This window comes from Colias croceus, chromosome 27 (assembly GCF_905220415.1).
Source record: "Colias croceus chromosome 27, ilColCroc2.1".
NCBI classification, from domain to species: domain Eukaryota; kingdom Metazoa; phylum Arthropoda; class Insecta; order Lepidoptera; family Pieridae; genus Colias; species Colias croceus.
Window position 1 is genome coordinate 4,321,482 of NC_059563.1, and position 20,404 is coordinate 4,341,885.

The 20,404-nt window shown below is 33.3% G+C and overlaps 1 protein-coding gene across 2 annotated transcripts in view; it reads left to right on the plus strand.

Annotated features, from left to right (window-relative positions):
• The window catches only part of LOC123703864 (piggyBac transposable element-derived protein 4-like), a 32,399-nt gene that overhangs the window by 7,537 nt on the left and 4,458 nt on the right, over positions 1–20,404 (plus strand). The window contains exons 1-4 of one of the 2 annotated variants that reach the window (XM_045652044.1): positions 13,989–14,269; positions 14,908–15,035; positions 15,311–15,419; positions 20,214–20,289. In XM_045652044.1, the coding sequence (XP_045508000.1) occupies positions 14,140–14,269; positions 14,908–15,035; positions 15,311–15,419; positions 20,214–20,289 (443 nt within the window). In that variant the 5' untranslated portion in view covers positions 13,989–14,139. Of the gene's footprint in view, positions 1–13,988; positions 14,270–14,907; positions 15,036–15,310; positions 15,420–20,197; positions 20,290–20,404 lie in introns of those variants that run through there. The other variant, XM_045652045.1, reaches the window with a different exon arrangement.

Below are 20,404 nucleotides of genomic sequence, written 5' to 3' on the forward strand. Positions count from 1 at the left end.
ACCTTTTTGTTTTAGGAAGAAAAAGAAAATAGTTTGACAGGCTCAGTGCTTGACAAAGTGGTAAAGTCACGTATCGATAAAAATACAATAATTATAATATCTATCTTTTTCTTCCCTAATATTTACGTAATTATGCACATAAATTTAAACAAGATTTTTATAAGGTTTCCATTTTTTTAGATTTTCGTGCTCTTCTAGATTGCGTAAAAAATAGATCTTTAAATAACAGACTGGACTCTTATTTGGTATAAAATAAATATATTTGGTATAAAATAATATATATTTGGTATAAAATATGTCAACATAATTTAAAACTCATACTGCCATATCTCTAGAAATTAAAAAATAGTCTCTTTTTAACTTGTAGTCAGATACGGTATTTACAAATATATTTATTGAAAGGGCTACAAACTGAAACAATCGATATTTATTTAATGTGAAATGACAACACTTTAAACTTTTTTCTATACTATGTATCTTTGTCATTCAAAATCTGTGGATGTGTCACACGCTACTATCGATCCCCCTCAATACCCTCGTAAACACGCTTGATGGGGGGGGGGGGGAGCCATTTCGAACATTTTGTATGAAGTTTCCTTACTGTATGTATCTGTATATTGTGTTATTACCCACAATGTTTTATTTTGGCTAAATTTTTCTTCATTGTCGTTCCTTTTAACATGACAAATAATTTTAAGTTACAGTTTCATAAAACATCCAATTTTATCATAATTTTATAAAGTATGACATGCTCCTTGTTTTTAACAATTAGTTTTGTAATCTGATCATAGATATGTACCTAGTTCGCATTTACTGGCATTTACTACTTTGTAATGTTGTGTGAGCGGTTTTTAACTAAAAGCATGAATTTGAATTGTATAATTTATAGACGTTTGGTTTAGCGGTAGATAAAGTTTTTTAAAGTGAAACTTTTATTACATCGTCTCAAACTTTTTGGTCTGTGTAGCGCATGTCGCGTGTATCGCGGCTGCCGAGTAGGTATACCTACTCGGCAGCCGACCGACACGCGACATGCGCTACACAAAGCAGTGTTCGGAACCGTTCGAATAGTTTCACTTTTACCGTGGTTTCATAAAACCACACAACATTTTTTTTTTTTATGTTTACTTTAGTAGATATATTCTATATTGAGTTTAACGTGATATAATAACAGTTGCTGGTTGAAGTGCTAACAATGAACGACTGAATGGTTTCATAATTAATGTAAACTAAAAAAATATATCGGCAATAGAAGTTTTGAAAAGAATAAAAATGTATGTAAACAGTTTTCAACTCGCAGTTTTATTTTTCCTTGTAATTTATTACATCATCATAGAATTTTAATTTATTAAAATTTAAATCCATCTGAAAGTATTTTTAAATATACCTACACAGACAACAAAGCCTGGCCATTTTTTTAATGAATAAAAATAGCATCACTTCGTACAATAGGTGGCACGTAACGTGGAGTGTGATGCGGAGGGGATTACTGTGCATGGTTTCTGTCGCGCCCATAATCTATACTAATATACATTTTTTTTTTGTCATGTTACTGTCGCTGTGCATAGTAATCTCTAGTAATCTGATCTCTGTAATCTCCTAACGAAGAGTTTTTGCTATAATTTATAATTTCTAAGAATTAGGTCACTTGCTACAGTATTAGTGCGATGCGAACGCCTTTTACCTACACCAAATGGATTCAAGCTAAAATTTTCTATCCCTATTTTCGAAAAAATAATATTGTTTGCATTGGATATTTTTTATGAACTAAAAAAAAGAAGGATGATGTACATATTATATCCTTCTATTTTATATTAAACACTTGACCGTAATTTGAAGCTTACTTATTGAGAAGGTACCTAGCTTTTTCCGCCTATTTTCCCTCTCTTTCTCGTTGTATATATGCTATCTCTCTCGCACACGGCACACCTCTCACCAGGTGGCGCGGCCGGCGCACGATAATGTGCAGGCGCTAGATCTTCTTCATTGGCGTCTAGCTTCCGCCGCGAGAAGGTTGTCTACAAGACTACAACCTTGGTGCTATTAAGTATTAAGTATTGCATATTGCAAGTGCTAAAAGTGTGAAAAAGTGTATCCCGTCGGATCGGTACAGTGAGTTATTTTTACATCTATTGTAATGACATTTTACTTAAAAATGAGCAAAAATCTTTTAAATCGACGGTATATCCGTTGGACTTTATTTAAAATGCTGAGGTCTTTTAGTGAATCCTTCAGCAATAGTTTATTTTTCAATATGCTTTAAATACTTAATAGCATGTTAGATATTTAAAATTAACGATACAACCGTTACATTTTACGTGAAATAGTTACTTTTCTTTTGAAATATTTTATAAGTAATGCAATATATACTAATGAATATTTGAATTTCTAATACTGTGAGTAAAGCAGATTTTAACGGATTTACCGTTCGGCTTTACTCGTATCGTTAATATTACTTTTGTGATTATTTGATATTGACTAAATATATCAAATACCCTCTCTTTTATATAGATATTTTTATTTTATTTCATTTTTAATGTGTTTTTATTACAAGGTTACAAGTGAATATTAATAGTATGTATGGATAAATCCAAGGCTAATCCTATGAGCCAACTCAAAGCTTAACAGGCATGCAATCCATTGCTACGACTTTATTACATTGTCGTTATCACTAGGAACGGTTCGGAGTATAGTTTATAACTAAAAATTATCGAACGAGATGAGTCAGCTCAAAGAACAAATTATATAGGTATTACCTATAACAGGAACAAATTGATGTTAGCGTAATTGCACGAATCACAACGTGTCCGAACATGTCGAGATATGTTATAAATCGTCCGGGAGTTAGCCGCTCATCTGAATAATGATGGAATACGCACAATGCACATGTTCAGTAGGTACCATGAACGTACCACACATTCAAAAGTATCCGTAGTCTATACGTGTCCTTTTATGAGTATTAATCTGATCCGTATATAAGCGAAAATAGACATAGGTATTACACACAGCAATTTTGGTTTGAAAATTACTTTTATTTATATTACGTTTCCTATGTTTCAAATGATGCAACTTTTTGGTTAAAACGAGTAAGTGCCAAAATTTTACATTTCAATTTTCTAGTTTGGAAAGAGACGTTATCGTATAGTTATCGAGATACCTTAATTAGAAATTAAATTTAGAGACATTTCAAAGGATTCACTATTCACATATTCTAACGTTTTAGAATAATATTATAAACTTGTACACCTTGACAAAAAGTAAAAAATTGCGGGTGAGCGGAGATTATTTTGTGCAATAAAACCGTCCTACGATGGTATGGCCACGTATGGCTGCGTTCGTAAGGAATGTTAACGGATATAAAGCAACTGAATGTGACATCGATTGTATGAACTAAATTAAATATGAATCGAAGTTCATTTTAAAATTTTGTGTAAATGATTTGAATTTTGACTTTATTAAATAGTTAAAGCCTTCTTTTTATATACATATACATAACAATTAATTACCATTGTCAAATCAATTCTTATTTCATCCTGGACAGCTGTTGCTAGCATTGGAAAATAAGTTAAAGTACCTTGTTACTATATTATTATTTTAAATGATTATTAACTTCTAATTTTATATTAGCACCTTAAATCTTGCTCGAAGCAGATTACACAAATGTGGCCGCTAGGTTTAACCGCTACTCCTCGCAGGTTAGGTTCGTTAGCCAGGTTAAACCCACCCTCGCAGGGTGACTATTAAGTATTTTTGGGAAGGCCCTACTTATTTCAAATTACAAACATCCCTCGCGCAGCTGTCGCTCGCAGGGAAATAGGTGCAAATATATCAGCCCTCGCGGGGCTTTGATTACAACCGCCCTCAAGGAGAAATGGTGGAAATATATATCAGCCCTCGCGGGGCTTTGATTACGACCGTCCCTCACGGGGAAATGGTGCAAATATATATCGGCCCTCGCGGGGCTTTGATTGCGGTTGGTGCAAATATACAAAGGATTGATCATTAAAATGATCATAGATATTTGCTTTCGTCAACGAGGACCCACGAAAATGTTAGAGATGACAGTAACGGATCTTCACTCTTCTAAGGTAGGTAGAAAAAGGTTTTGAAATCTAATTCACAGTGGGCCATCTATACAATATAAGTATAGTAATATAACCTAATAAATACAATAAAATAGGTAAGAGACGTTAAATAATGGACGCATGAAATGAATACTTTGTATCCTAAAAGGTTAGCTTACGCTTATTTAATCAGGAAACCACCATTGGTTTATCAATTATGGAAATTGCGACTTGAACAAATTGTATTTACCAATGCAGAGCCTCACAATGCAGAGAATCACAACAAAGGGAGGCGAGTCGGATCAAATATCATCTCGCAGATGATTTGTGGCGGTGGTTTCCAGGATTGTCACCAAGCCTTGTGTCAATGGTATATTTGTTATCGTAATTCCATGGCACTAGCCGACCAATTTTCACATAAAATCACCTGAAGAGATTTTTTAATCGCAAAGCGATTGAATGTAACAAATTACGATTGGTTATGTATAGTTGACCTCTCATAGGCCTACTTTAGTTGCCCGATCTTGTAGGCAATTTATTCGACTCGTTTATCAACCCGTTTGGCCTCATTATGGCACCCATGAGTTTTTCTTCAGGGCTCAAACAATAAATCGCTGAGGGATTAGGATAATCATTTGCTTAGACAAGTTTCTTGTCATCCCACCAGGATTATTATATTATATAATAAACTTATATGCAACTATTAACGTAAAACGTTTAAGGACTCAACGAGTGCTGTGAATTCTGACTATTGAGTTACTTAGGATAGAGGATAATTAATAACGGAAGGTCAATCCTTCCAAACAAAAGCCTCGTATTATTAGATATTACTTGGAACCCCTACCCTTCACGAGAAAGCTCTGCCAGATGACTTCACATTTCTTTGATTTGAAGGGGGGGGGGGGGGCAATAAATGCAATGCAATACAGACTATACGGCTTTTGAAACATTATAAATATACCAGATAAGCGAACTAAACCTTTCTGGTTTAGTTCTTGCTATATCGATATCCGTGCCTGCTTCTCGTGGTTGCGGTTGAATTAAGTTTATCAATGGTCATAAATGCAATTCTATACAGATGATATACTGCATTTTAAACATGACAAAGTCTAGTAAGCCAACTAAACTTTGCTAGTTTAGTTCTTACTATATCACTGTCCGTGGCTGCCTCTCGTGGTGGTTACAGATGACTAAAGTAACGTCCTGTCTTCGCATCCACAACCAACTGTCCTTTCATAATCTTAAAACAGATTCATTCGACATAGATCCCCACGAGTTCAGTTCTTCATTTTTGCACTCGAAAAACTGTGGACAACCCACGAGCAGTGCCTCCATTGGTAGCAGTTACAATCAAGGGGTAACTAAGGTAAGCTAGCCATATTAGGGATGTTGGAACAACCGACCATATTCAGGGCAACTTTCTTTGTCCAGTTTAACGTTTAGGCAGTCGTAGCATTCCTACGGAACAAAAATGGGATCAGATCTGCACCCTTAATGCAGTTAATCGAAAGGAGATACCTTCAGACGACGATAGTATTCAGAACGCACCATATTCCTGAACATAATAATGCATATTAATCTGTTGCCATTGTCCTGCAGCAGAATTCCTTAGCGATAATTTGTTCTCGTTAGAGCGAGCGAGGGTTGTAACGATAATATGAGAAATCCTAGTCAGTTCGAGGCCTGAACGACGTGTAAGAGTACTGCTATTTCAGTAGTAGTAGCACCGAGAAGGGCGAAGGTATTCTGGAAAGCAGAACTGAAGGCCCGGTCAGCAGCACCATTCACCTAATAGACAGTGTTTAGTGCTGCACCACTAGAATCTGACTCTGAAGGTATACAGAAATGTATACATTTTCCAAATATCAAATGTTATAGTCGGAAGAAAAATCCTATTTGCCTCCGTCTACCCAAAAGACATACGGAGTAGCTAGTAGAAGTTGGTTGAATTAGAATAAGTATAATTAAAAACCTTTGTTACTTACTGGATAAATTTGGCTCATTTCCTATCTGACGTTCATATAGCTGTTGATGGCCTAGATGTTATGCACAAACACTTTCATTATAAATAAGTCACGTTATGTAGTCCCGAGACTTTTGGTATATAAGTTCTGATGTAAACCATAACTATACCTTAAAATTAATTTGATTAAAACTTAACGTACTTAGCTGTAGTAATTGCAGGTTTGGGACACAGATAAGCTCTTATCATTTTAGTCTCTAACTTCTTGAGTTCATTATATGTTTCCAGTACAGAGTTTAAAACCTATCAGTTTTAAATAAATAATTCATGCATTGCACTGAAAGTACCAGCCATGTTTATATTATGATCGGTGGCGTTGGCTCTAAACATTAATAGACACCGCACGCTTTGGTTGGATGTTACATATTATCTGTATTATAATTTAAACCGCTTACCTGGTTTATTTTATTACCTTATCCAAGGGATGACCTTTTAATTTATTTGACCCTAAAAGTAAAGACCAAGGTCTCTACTTGTCCGCTAGTAGCAGGTTGGGTTAGAACTGTGTGAGTTGAGACAGCTGGTAAATCTATGTTATGAGGATTCAATGGTGCTTCTACAGAAGTCTAATTGAATAAATAAAGGTTTGAGTTTGAGGTATTCTTGCCTCGTCGGTGATGAGCTGTTGCTTAATTTTGTAAGTAACATCTAATTGCGTAATTAAAAGTCGTTACTTGCTCTTTCGCAGATTTACGCTAAAGATAGTGGAAATTGTAGTAACTTTAACTTTTCAAGCCCAAAAGGTTAACTAAGGTACGCTTGAACCAATCTCATAAGTTCTAATACTTTTAATCATTATGATTTACTTTTTGGTTCTTATTTGATTAACTTTTTATTGTTAATATAAATAATATAAAAATTTAAAAATTTGTGTGATTTATTGGTATACTATCTGCACACCTTACTCTTTCAAATAAAGAAATAAGTAATTACTTATGTACCTATTCAAATTCACATTGGCGTCCATATATTGTACACCAGGTGGGTAACAAACAGGTCTCAATAAGTAAGCTTCAAATTACGGTCAAGTGTTTAATAGCTGTGTTTTACCTGAAATAAAACACATATTAAATACTTACCTATATTTGAAGCTTACACTTAACGTCCACCTGTTGAGTATTTCGACTCAATGAAGAAGATCTAGCGCCTGCACATTATCGTGCGCCGGCCGCGCCACCTGGTGAGAGGTGTGCCGTGTGCGAGAGAGATAGCATATATACAACGAGAAAGAGAGGGAAAATAGGCGGAAAAAGCTAGGTACCTTCTCAATAAGTAAGCTTCAAATATAGGTAAGTATTTAATATGTGTTTTATTTCAGGTAAAACACAGCTATTATATGCAATACAAAATTAACGTTTTTAGTACATTTTTTTTTGTTTCGCTTTAAAAATTATAATTTACCAAAACATTTTTTAACGTCGTAATATTACATCACTATTATAAGGAACAAGTTACGATTGATACTCTGTGGCTAAATCCAACCAATACATCCCCTCCCTAAGGGACTGGCCGCCATATTGAAGATAACTTGCCTGAGAGCGTTTTCACATTGTCCGGTCCGATATCGGATATCGGAAGCCGATAGCCGATATCCGATATCGGACACAATTTGCCCTTTCACATTATCCGATAATATCGTCCCGATATCATGAGTGTTGCCAGAAACTGGAAAAGTAGATATATGGAGAATTAAAAAAAACAGTGGATGCATTTATGTTACAAAAAATAAACTTTATTTTAAATAAAATAAATAGTAATAAATAAACTATGTTTTTCAAACCGGTTTAATCTGCTGACTGCGGAGTTTGGATTTGTACCCTCTGCAGAGTCAGAATCTAGTTTCAATATTCAATTTCATTGTGAGGCTTGTTTTTTTATATGCTGTTTTTCTTTTTTTAATAATAGAACATGTTGTGTGGTCGTAGTGAATTATTTTTAGAACTTTTTTATATTAAATCATGTACGACTGTTATGTTCTTATACAAATAAAATAAAATAAAATTCAACTCAGTATTAAAGCGACGAAACTGGCAAATATAAATTCAAATTACATTTACAAATGTAGGTGCTGTTATAGGTCTACCAGAATCTGATGGCATATTTTTATTTAAGAAATAAAAGATTTTCATGTGGCAACTTATTTGACAACTATCAAATTGGTTGTCAAATTATTTGTCTTTTTTGCAGTTGATGAATAATTTTTAGGATTTTGTCTAAAAAATCTTCGAAAATGTCGAAAATGCCGCTGCGATCACAAGCGAGATGTGTTGTTTATATTGTTGATAAGAAAACATTCGATGAAGAAGGGTCCAACACATCACAATTTTCAATTTTGAAGATTGTATTGGTAAATTGGACTTACCCGTTTTGATACTTTAAATTTAAAAAAATATTATATGTATAATATTGTTTGTTGATTAGAATATAATTTTATGAAAACTTATTACAGGAGTTTCCAATACGGCTAATCTTCAAGTCCAAGCTGTCCAAGTCAATTTTATAATGTGTATCTGTTAATACTTACGAAAATAAACATAGTTTTATGTTATTTTTATTTTATTTTATTTTATAAAAAAATACAAGCAGTTTTGATCTACATTATCATTATATCGATATTTTCACATGGCATACTGGTAATAAATATACAAATATAGGTATGTGTATATAATAATATGTATTACCTATTATTATATGTATAATTGTACCTATATTATACATGTAAGTATGTACCTACCTACGTAATATTAAGTGGATATCTCATTATTAAGTACAGTATTGTCCACTTAGGTAATGTGACTAAATGATATTGAGGACAAAATAAAAAATAAGCAGTATCAAGATCGTTCAGTCCATTTTCCCTAGGGTTGCACACTCAAAATTTTGATTTCCCTAATTGCCATCAGATTCTGGTTTACCTATATCTACCACAGAATAGTAAATTATCTACGTAGTACCACAGACTAATAATAATATAGCCATTTAAATAATCTAAGGCCCCGTTTCCACCTGCAAGTAAACTTCTGCAAGAACTGTCCGACAGTCTGTCTGACAGCAGCTTGCATGTGTAAACTATGTTGCAAGTTCTGTCGCGACAGTTTGTCAAGCGCTTCTTGCGAGAAGTTGCGACAGCATGTGTAAACATGACTGCGTCTACTCGCGACAGTTCTCGCAGCTTATCGGTCTAGTTCCGTATATCTCGCAGCAAGCTGCAAGTATCGCCCACATGGCTTTTGATTTTTGTTTATTTGAAATTAATGAGTCGTGAATGCTCTTGTGAAGAATGAAGAAACTATAAAGTCAATAGGATTATATGAGATCTTAAGATGGAATAATGTGATTATTTTTTGAAAATGAAGTGAAATGAAAATTTATTTGTTGAGTTGTGGTTACAAAGTTTTTATAATAAATTTCATGTCCGCACAATTCACCAACAAATTGGCATACAATATATTTATATTATGCTAATTTTATAATTTAACTAAGTTATTATTTAAACAATATATTATTTACATTAGTTCATTAGATCATTTTACATTAAATAGTACACATTATAAATTATAGTATACGATTTATTTCACAAAATAGAATAGAAAAATTGTAACAGTAATTCCTATCCCGTCACTCGCAAGATCGTGTGTAAACACCTCCGCGATAAGTTGCGATAGTATGATGCGCGAGCTTCTTGCATGACATTTATTGCAGCAATAAATTGCAGGATATGTAAACGACATTGCAAGTAACTCATGCAAGACTTCCGCGAGTTTACTTGCAGGTGGAAACGGGGCCTAAGCACGAACCCAGACAACCAAAATAGTAAACAAGCCAAACATGCTCAAAAGTCGCCGCGCGTTCTTGACAAAATGTAAGGTCGCCGCATTCTAATTCTGAAATTTTAGAGAAAACTCAACAAAATTGCCGTATTGTAAATTTTCTTTTCAATAAAAAGAGTTTGATTTTAAAAAATTCAACTGATAGATCGTAGTTGTACATACAGTAAAAATAACTACAAAAAAGAAACCGACTTCAAAATAGCTGGAAAAGTAAAATATAAAAAAGATTTGATATTATTTTATACTTAATATTATTTAGATGTGCTATTTATTATACAGGTTTGATATCGGCGCTAAAACAAAGCACTAAATCTGTGACTCAATGACAACAATACAATAAACAGCTTACAGCACAACAGTAGTCCAAGTAGGAGGAGGAGCGAGGCAGAATGAGTAAATAAAGATAAAAGACACTAATATTTCGAAGATACGGTTGAATTTAAGAACGCAATCTATTTTTGTTTACTTCAGTTCAGCCAATTGCCGTATATTATAGGACGGTATTAAAGTAGCTCCCGTAAAAATAGTATTTTTAATGCCTTTAAATACATATATGAATGTTTTCTTAATAAAAAGGTTTAAAGTAAATGAAAGGATTTTTTTTACATTTAGCGCCTAGAAATGACTGAAAATACACAAACTAGTGCTTTTTTTGCTGTTGGTATACTACTTTTTCGAAAATTGAGTTGGTAACACTGAACATTATCGTCCGATAGTTCACGGGAATATCGGTGTTGGCTCCGATATCCGATATCGGACCGGACAATGTGAAAGACAGGTACCTAAATCATACATTTTACTTAGCCTCCGATATCGGATATCGGCTATCGGCGCCCGATATCCGATATCGGACCGGACAATGTGAAAACGCTCTGATCAGAGCGTTTTCACATTGTCCGGTCCGATATCGGATATCGGAAGCCGATAGCCGATATCCGATATCGGACACAATTTGCCCTTTCACATTATCCGATAATATCGTCCCGATATCATGAGTGTTGCCAGAAACTGGAAAAGTAGATATATGGAGAATTAAAAAAAACAGTGGATGCATTTATGTTACAAAAAATAAACTTTATTTTAAATAAAATAAATAGTAATAAATAAACTATGTTTTTCAAACCGGTTTAATCTGCTGACTGCGGAGTTTGGATTTGTACCCTCTGCAGAGTCAGAATCTAGTTTCAATATTCAATTTCATTGTGAGGCTTGTTTTTTTATATGCTGTTTTTCTTTTTTTAATAATAGAACATGTTGTGTGGTCGTAGTGAATTATTTTTAGAACTTTTTTATATTAAATCATGTACGACTGTTATGTTCTTATACAAATAAAATAAAATAAAATTCAACTCAGTATTAAAGCGACGAAACTGGCAAATATAAATTCAAATTACATTTACAAATGTAGGTGCTGTTATAGGTCTACCAGAATCTGATGGCATATTTTTATTTAAGAAATAAAAGATTTTCATGTGGCAACTTATTTGACAACTATCAAATTGGTTGTCAAATTATTTGTCTTTTTTGCAGTTGATGAATAATTTTTAGGATTTTGTCTAAAAAATCTTCGAAAATGTCGAAAATGCCGCTGCGATCACAAGCGAGATGTGTTGTTTATATTGTTGATAAGAAAACATTCGATGAAGAAGGGTCCAACACATCACAATTTTCAATTTTGAAGATTGTATTGGTAAATTGGACTTACCCGTTTTGATACTTTAAATTTAAAAAAATATTATATGTATAATATTGTTTGTTGATTAGAATATAATTTTATGAAAACTTATTACAGGAGTTTCCAATACGGCTAATCTTCAAGTCCAAGCTGTCCAAGTCAATTTTATAATGTGTATCTGTTAATACTTACGAAAATAAACATAGTTTTATGTTATTTTTATTTTATTTTATTTTATAAAAAAATACAAGCAGTTTTGATCTACATTATCATTATATCGATATTTTCACATGGCATACTGGTAATAAATATACAAATATAGGTATGTGTATATAATAATATGTATTACCTATTATTATATGTATAATTGTACCTATATTATACATGTAAGTATGTACCTACCTACGTAATATTAAGTGGATATCTCATTATTAAGTACAGTATTGTCCACTTAGGTAATGTGACTAAATGATATTGAGGACAAAATAAAAAATAAGCAGTATCAAGATCGTTCAGTCCATTTTCCCTAGGGTTGCACACTCAAAATTTTGATTTCCCTAATTGCCATCAGATTCTGGTTTACCTATATCTACCACAGAATAGTAAATTATCTACGTAGTACCACAGACTAATAATAATATAGCCATTTAAATAATCTAAGGCCCCGTTTCCACCTGCAAGTAAACTTCTGCAAGAACTGTCCGACAGTCTGTCTGACAGCAGCTTGCATGTGTAAACTATGTTGCAAGTTCTGTCGCGACAGTTTGTCAAGCGCTTCTTGCGAGAAGTTGCGACAGCATGTGTAAACATGACTGCGTCTACTCGCGACAGTTCTCGCAGCTTATCGGTCTAGTTCCGTATATCTCGCAGCAAGCTGCAAGTATCGCCCACATGGCTTTTGATTTTTGTTTATTTGAAATTAATGAGTCGTGAATGCTCTTGTGAAGAATGAAGAAACTATAAAGTCAATAGGATTATATGAGATCTTAAGATGGAATAATGTGATTATTTTTTGAAAATGAAGTGAAATGAAAATTTATTTGTTGAGTTGTGGTTACAAAGTTTTTATAATAAATTTCATGTCCGCACAATTCACCAACAAATTGGCATACAATATATTTATATTATGCTAATTTTATAATTTAACTAAGTTATTATTTAAACAATATATTATTTACATTAGTTCATTAGATCATTTTACATTAAATAGTACACATTATAAATTATAGTATACGATTTATTTCACAAAATAGAATAGAAAAATTGTAACAGTAATTCCTATCCCGTCACTCGCAAGATCGTGTGTAAACACCTCCGCGATAAGTTGCGATAGTATGATGCGCGAGCTTCTTGCATGACATTTATTGCAGCAATAAATTGCAGGATATGTAAACGACATTGCAAGTAACTCATGCAAGACTTCCGCGAGTTTACTTGCAGGTGGAAACGGGGCCTAAGCACGAACCCAGACAACCAAAATAGTAAACAAGCCAAACATGCTCAAAAGTCGCCGCGCGTTCTTGACAAAATGTAAGGTCGCCGCATTCTAATTCTGAAATTTTAGAGAAAACTCAACAAAATTGCCGTATTGTAAATTTTCTTTTCAATAAAAAGAGTTTGATTTTAAAAAATTCAACTGATAGATCGTAGTTGTACATACAGTAAAAATAACTACAAAAAAGAAACCGACTTCAAAATAGCTGGAAAAGTAAAATATAAAAAAGATTTGATATTATTTTATACTTAATATTATTTAGATGTGCTATTTATTATACAGGTTTGATATCGGCGCTAAAACAAAGCACTAAATCTGTGACTCAATGACAACAATACAATAAACAGCTTACAGCACAACAGTAGTCCAAGTAGGAGGAGGAGCGAGGCAGAATGAGTAAATAAAGATAAAAGACACTAATATTTCGAAGATACGGTTGAATTTAAGAACGCAATCTATTTTTGTTTACTTCAGTTCAGCCAATTGCCGTATATTATAGGACGGTATTAAAGTAGCTCCCGTAAAAATAGTATTTTTAATGCCTTTAAATACATATATGAATGTTTTCTTAATAAAAAGGTTTAAAGTAAATGAAAGGATTTTTTTTACATTTAGCGCCTAGAAATGACTGAAAATACACAAACTAGTGCTTTTTTTGCTGTTGGTATACTACTTTTTCGAAAATTGAGTTGGTAACACTGAACATTATCGTCCGATAGTTCACGGGAATATCGGTGTTGGCTCCGATATCCGATATCGGACCGGACAATGTGAAAGACAGGTACCTAAATCATACATTTTACTTAGCCTCCGATATCGGATATCGGCTATCGGCGCCCGATATCCGATATCGGACCGGACAATGTGAAAACGCTCTGACTTGGCGCCAAAGAGCTTGGCGCCTAAATACCTATTCTATTCGCAGTTTTCGCACGTCGCATATTCGCGGGTTATGCTATTTTTGTTGTGTAATTGTGTGTTATTGCGTTAAATTGTGTAAAATTGACTAATTTAAGTGAAATAGATAAGAATTGTTAAGAATTATTTTAAACATGGATCCCGCTAAAATGAAAGTGCTCGATCTACGATCGGAGCTTGGTGCCCTCGGATTAGACACTAAGGGCAACAAGCCGGCATTAGTGGAAAGGTTAAAAAAGGCGCTCGAAGCTAAATCAGGAAAAAGTAAGCATTAAATTGTATATTTATCGTAAGTAATAATAATGCAATGTTTCGATATTATTTAAACTATAAATCAATCTGAGCACGTGTAAAATGACGCCGCCTCCATGTTTTAGTGGTTAGGTACGCTTCCCAATTCCCAAAACCTTTCAAAATTATAAACGTACCTACCTAACCCATTCGAAAAGCGAATTGATTAGGTACGTTTACATTGTAGCGGGCACTAGCGGGTACATATTTTGATGTTCAATTTAAATAATAAAACATGACACTGAGGAAATCATTAAGATCTAATATAATATATCAATTTTAAATTTGTTTCCTTGTAATATGTTTGTACTTGTAGTTATAAAATCAATTGTTTGTTTACTCATGTATAAGCATTTTTTTTATATTTACAATTTTACACCTCAATTCAATACCTCAATCTTTATAAATCTAGTTAGTGATAAATGCTCATGGTGAAAAATTACAAATTTTATAAGTACTTAAAGTAGTTCACAGTTTTTTCACACTTGAGAATGATAAAACTATGTGTGATTTTTGTTTCATTAGTCAGATATAGACATAGCATAGCATATCAATGGTGTTCACATGCATTGATACATTTTGAGATATCTATATGTATGTTTTTGTTTCAGACCTTCCCGACACATCAATTTTAGATACTTCAACAGAGGATGCCGACGAGCCTCCCACTCCTTGCAAACCAGCTCCCAGAACTACTAGAAGAACGTCATCATCAAGACTGGCTGCTACTCCTATTATAGTAATAATTTGAAACTTTGACTTCAAACCTTGAAATATTGATTGCAGTTATTTTTTTAATAGGGCGGGTTGAATTGAGGCTGCAGTATTTCTAAGTTTATTATTATAGGCTATCTAACACTGAAAGAATTTTTCAAATCGGACCAGTAGTTCCTGAGATTAGCACGTTCAAACAAACAAAGAAACTCTTCAGCTTCATAATATTAGTGTAGATACAAAGATTTTCCCCAAAAAAGTTTTAAATAACATTGAAACTAATTTCCCTTTAATATTCAGGAAAATGGTGTAAAAACTGAAGACAATGCTGAGGAAGCGGTGGAAGTGAAGACCGAACCAGCGGAAGCAGATGACAGTACAGCTGACAGCGAGAATAAGGAAGAAACCAGTTTGTACATTTATTCTTTTAACCCATTGAGCCCCGAGCGGACAGATCGGTCCACGACACAATAGATTTTCTATTGTGTCTGTGATTCTGGGGCCTGAGTTATTACAGGCTGATTTTTCAATCCTTGGTTAAAATTTATCCGTCCAATAAAGTATTTTACAGGTGACATTTTAATATGTTCGTGTAATACCTTATTGAACAGATAAATTTTAACCAAGGATTGAAAAATCGGCTCTAAATATTGTCATATAATTTGTGGATGTAGTATTTTATTGGATTTAGTATAGCTGTATCTATGCCAGGTGTGAATAATAGTAATAAATTATTTATTTGGCAGTAACAAAAACCGATTTGATTACATCAAATACAATCTACATGTAAAAGCTTCGTTGATAACTACTTATACTGAAATTACCTAGATGACCTACGCAATTTTGTCTGCTTTCATATGAAATATTATTGCAACATTTTTCATAACATAAAAAAACAACTTCTTTTTTTTTGTACTTACTACCTACCTCCTTTTTCATAATATTACTCCACACAGTAGGTTGCCTGGAAGAGATCACTGTTAAGTGATAAGGCCGCCTTCTGTGCTGGACTAGTTATAAGTTTTAATTTTAAGGATTTATTTGTATGCCAGTACAATAAAGTGTTAATAAATAACAACACGCTGTTATGCCTCCTCTACACTTCTTCTACAAAACTTCGCGAGGAGCGCATTCGTTCATATTCAGAACGCACTTCGAGTAACTTCGTGCCCTTTGACTCGGGCACAAAAACCGACAACAAACGGAAGTCGGCCGAGGTGAGGTAAAGTGGGATGAAGTAAGCCGAACTGCCTCTCTACATTATTCTATTCGTCTTACCTCGTTCAACTTCGAGTAATGTAGAGGAGGCATTACTAATAGCAATAATAATCTATACATATAATAAAATCGTAGGAAAGTCAAAACTGTACATTGAATATTTTTTTAAAAGAATACCTGGGCCGTGATCTATAATCGATATAGAAGCCAAAAACATAGTTTTTAGAATTTTTGTCTGTTTGTCTGTTTGTCTGTTTGTCTGTTTGTCTGTTTGTCTGTTTGTCTGTATGTTTGTCCGAGCTAATCTCGAAAAGTACTGCATAGATTGACTTCAAATTTTGCATGAATATTACTAACAGGTCGGGTGAGGCTATAGGCTACATATTATCAAGCTATCACCTACGGGGGAGGAGCTGTGAACCTTTATTTTTCTTACGTATTCCGTGTATTACGACAGCGTACAATCTAAAGACTCATGTTTAAATGTTGGTTTCGAGTAAGCCATGCTATTATCTAGCTTTACAAAATAAAAACTATGTCATTTACGTAATTTGGGCAGAGAAACAGTTTAATGAATTTAGTACTATAAAGACAAATTAGAAACAGCGCCATCTATTAAATGTTAATTTACACGTTAACTATTGGAAATTAATAATCAAATGACGCATATATAAATGTTGTTTGACAATATCTAGATTGACACTATAAAAATTATGCCATTTAAGTAACTTGTAGATAGGGAGGCGAGGTAGCTAAATGACGTAATTCAACGGCGTCGTCGAGACTTATCAAAATCGAAAGAGAAAAGAATTTCGAAAAGAAAAGCTTCTATGGTAAAAACCATTTTAGCGGTGGGTTTGGCGTGTACGGATTTTCAAAAATGTAAAAAAAAACAGTTACTTGGGCATTCTCGAGCGCGTCAGATATTCATACTACGTATGCCCCAAGTCCCTCTGATAACAACGGTATACTAATCTGCCGGTTTGCGTGGTGGGGCTAGGAATATAAATTCGTCAAAAATGCACAAAAAAAAAAATTAACTCGAGCGCGTCAGATTTTCGGAAGGGGTGTTAAGTAGGCCCCAAGGAAGCTCCCCTTAAAAAAACTGACGATTACGACATGACGATAAGTTATGATGAATTTTTGAAAATGCAGAAAAAAAGAGTCCTTTTGAAATACTCGAGCGCGTCAGATTTTCGTAGGGGAGGTTTATCTCTGTATCCTGAAAGCATATTTTCTTAATCTGACAAAAATGTAGGTGGGTTCTCTTAATCTGACCGAAAAAGGTTTGTGGGTTTCTTTTTTTTAATCATCGTTATTTCATATCAATTTTTCTTAACTCCCTCAGTTTTTGAGATATACACAAAAAACCGGGAGTTTGACTTTTTACGATGCTTCAAGTAAAAAAAGTTTTAACTTTGGACAAAAATGAAAAGAGACCTTTTTTTGTAAAATAAAATTACCTTTTTTGTTTATTTAAACTTTTTTTTTGGAAAAAGTAAAGTTCGCGACTTATATGCTGCAACGCGTTTTTCGGAAGATGAAATGGCTCCTCCAGACTTCCGGACATGCGGAAACCGGCAGATTTTGTATTTTTAGTAAGTTTTAGATTATATTCTTCAAAATAAAAATAAAAACAATCGCGCTCGAGAATGCCGGATTAACGTTTTTTTTTTACAAGTTCGCGACCCTATAACTCGGCGGCGTCAAGGACTTATGGTCAGATTAGTTAAATTTAGTCTTAAAACACTAAAATCAACCCCCAATATCTTAATCTGACGCGCTCGAGTATTTCAGACTATCGATTTTTTTTTACTAATCTGATCGTCTATCCTAGGCGCGCGTCACTACATATAGAGCTAAATAGTTAACAAGGTTGTTCTATTAGGTCTAAGGTATCTCTCATATCTTAAACTGCCACGCTCGAGTATTACAGAAAATTCCCCTCTTCGCCTCCCTATCTATTGGGAAGAGAAACATAGCTTAAAGAATGTAAGTTGTATAATGTTAATTTTGTAACAGCGCCATCTATGAGATTTCGTAAAAATCAAATCAATTTACATGTTAACACTACTGAACACAATGTTAAAAATTAATAATTTAAATATAATTATGTTATTTATTTATTTAACTCTTTAACCCATATCTTCCGTTCCCTATAAGATATATTTCGTGTAAATAATAAACTACATTTTTTTTAAAGTGAGGGTACCTACTTAGATGTTTATTATTTTAAGTAAAAATAGACACCATTATCTACAGTTAATCTAATGATTGTGTTCCAAAGAGTATAATAATATATTGTTGTGTTCATTAGTTACAATTTTTAAAATCTTCGTGTTTTATAAATTTACTAGCTTACCGCCCGCGGCTTCGTCCGCTTTGTCTAAAACCTAATAAATTATGTACTAAAACCTTCCTCTTGAATCAGTCTATCTATTAAAAAAACCGCATCAAAATCTGTTGCGAAGTTTTAAAGATTTAAGCATACAAAGGGTCATAGGGACATAGGGACACAGAAAGCGACTTTTTTATACTATGTAGTGATATTTATAAAGCAATTGAATGCCATAAAACCAAAAATATCAAATGCAATCTTCGTGTTTTGTGAATTTTCACCATCATGCGTTCCCACATAAGTTGTTACTTACAGGTATTTATTGAAATGAAATGAAATGAATGATTCTTTTATTATTTTGAGGTGCATTGGGAACAGAAGTTTTTGATAAAATTTTATTTGTAAGTAGCTTTTTTTATAGATTTACAGTTAACTTTTGATTTTTTTATTCAATGCTAATAAAATTATATCGCCTTTGGAAGACGATTTCTGCTGATATTTTTACTACACCACTTGAAAATTGATGATTTGATGATAAAGACAGTAGCAGCGAGGATTATGTGGAAATTAGTAATCATCCGCTTCGTCAATTTTTGACTGAAGTTAATGTCCAACGTCCAATGGTTCAATCATTGGAAGTATCTCGGGAAATTTTGGAGGATATTTTTCAGGAAGGAGAGGAGGGGCAGCCAACCACATATCAAACTACTACGTTTTAGTACCGAAAAAAATGTTATTGCCAAATGAAACGTAAATTTTGCACTCACAACTTTACAAGTAATGTTTTTATTTTGACTTTGCGGTTATCTGATTATAATATTTATCGTTATGGCTATCGACGTACCGACCGTACTGGGATCAGAGTAGGTACATGATATACAGTTCATCATCCCGGATTGCTTAGAGCATTTTCACACTGAAAAAGATGTTTTCTTTGAATCGTAGTTGCTTCATTTATTTATTTTTAATCATTTTAAATAATATGTTTTATATTTTATAAATATATCATTTTCATTATTTAAGTAGATAAAATAAATTATGTAACGGTTTTATAAGAAAACACATTATATTTGTTAGGCGATGGTGATTTCTTCCAGGCAAAAGAAATCATCTTCAGGATGGAATCATCCTGGATCATCTTCAGAATCATCTTCTGAATCATCTTCAGAATCATCTTCAGAATCATCTTCAGGATGGAATCATCATCATGGATCCAGATGGGGGTCAAGTGACGCGGGCCACGTACCTACCACAAACATGCTTAGTTTGTGGTATCGAGCGCGAAAGATAGTCATCGTGTTTTTAGTAAAGTTACTATGTAAACTAACGTAATTTAATACTTAGGTACATATTCTATAATGGTGTGCTCAAACTGTTAATCTACATTTAATTTAGATTATTATTTGATACTAAGTAATGTAGAATTTAAACCACATTCATGTTTTCTTCAGATTTTAAGATTTTATTATCAGAGTGTTCAATTTTAATGTAGTTAAATTTTATAAGAGACAATAATTAAGAAAATTTTAAAATAAAGTGTCACGTATTTTTTTTAAACAACGAATGACGAAAAACGACCTAATCGCGGACGAAGTCGCGGGCAACAGCTAGTTATTAATAATATAATACAAATTATAATGACAACAGGTGAGGTGCCAGAAGTGACTGAAGACCAAGTGATGCTCGGAGCCAAACTCGACAAGAGGATCAAGTTTGTTATCAGGTAAATGTTTTTAGTTTTTTTTACTTTAATAAATAATTATTGTGCCCAAGAATTCAATATAATATATTACACATAAAATTAGGGAAGTCTTAACAATAATATATCATACATATTT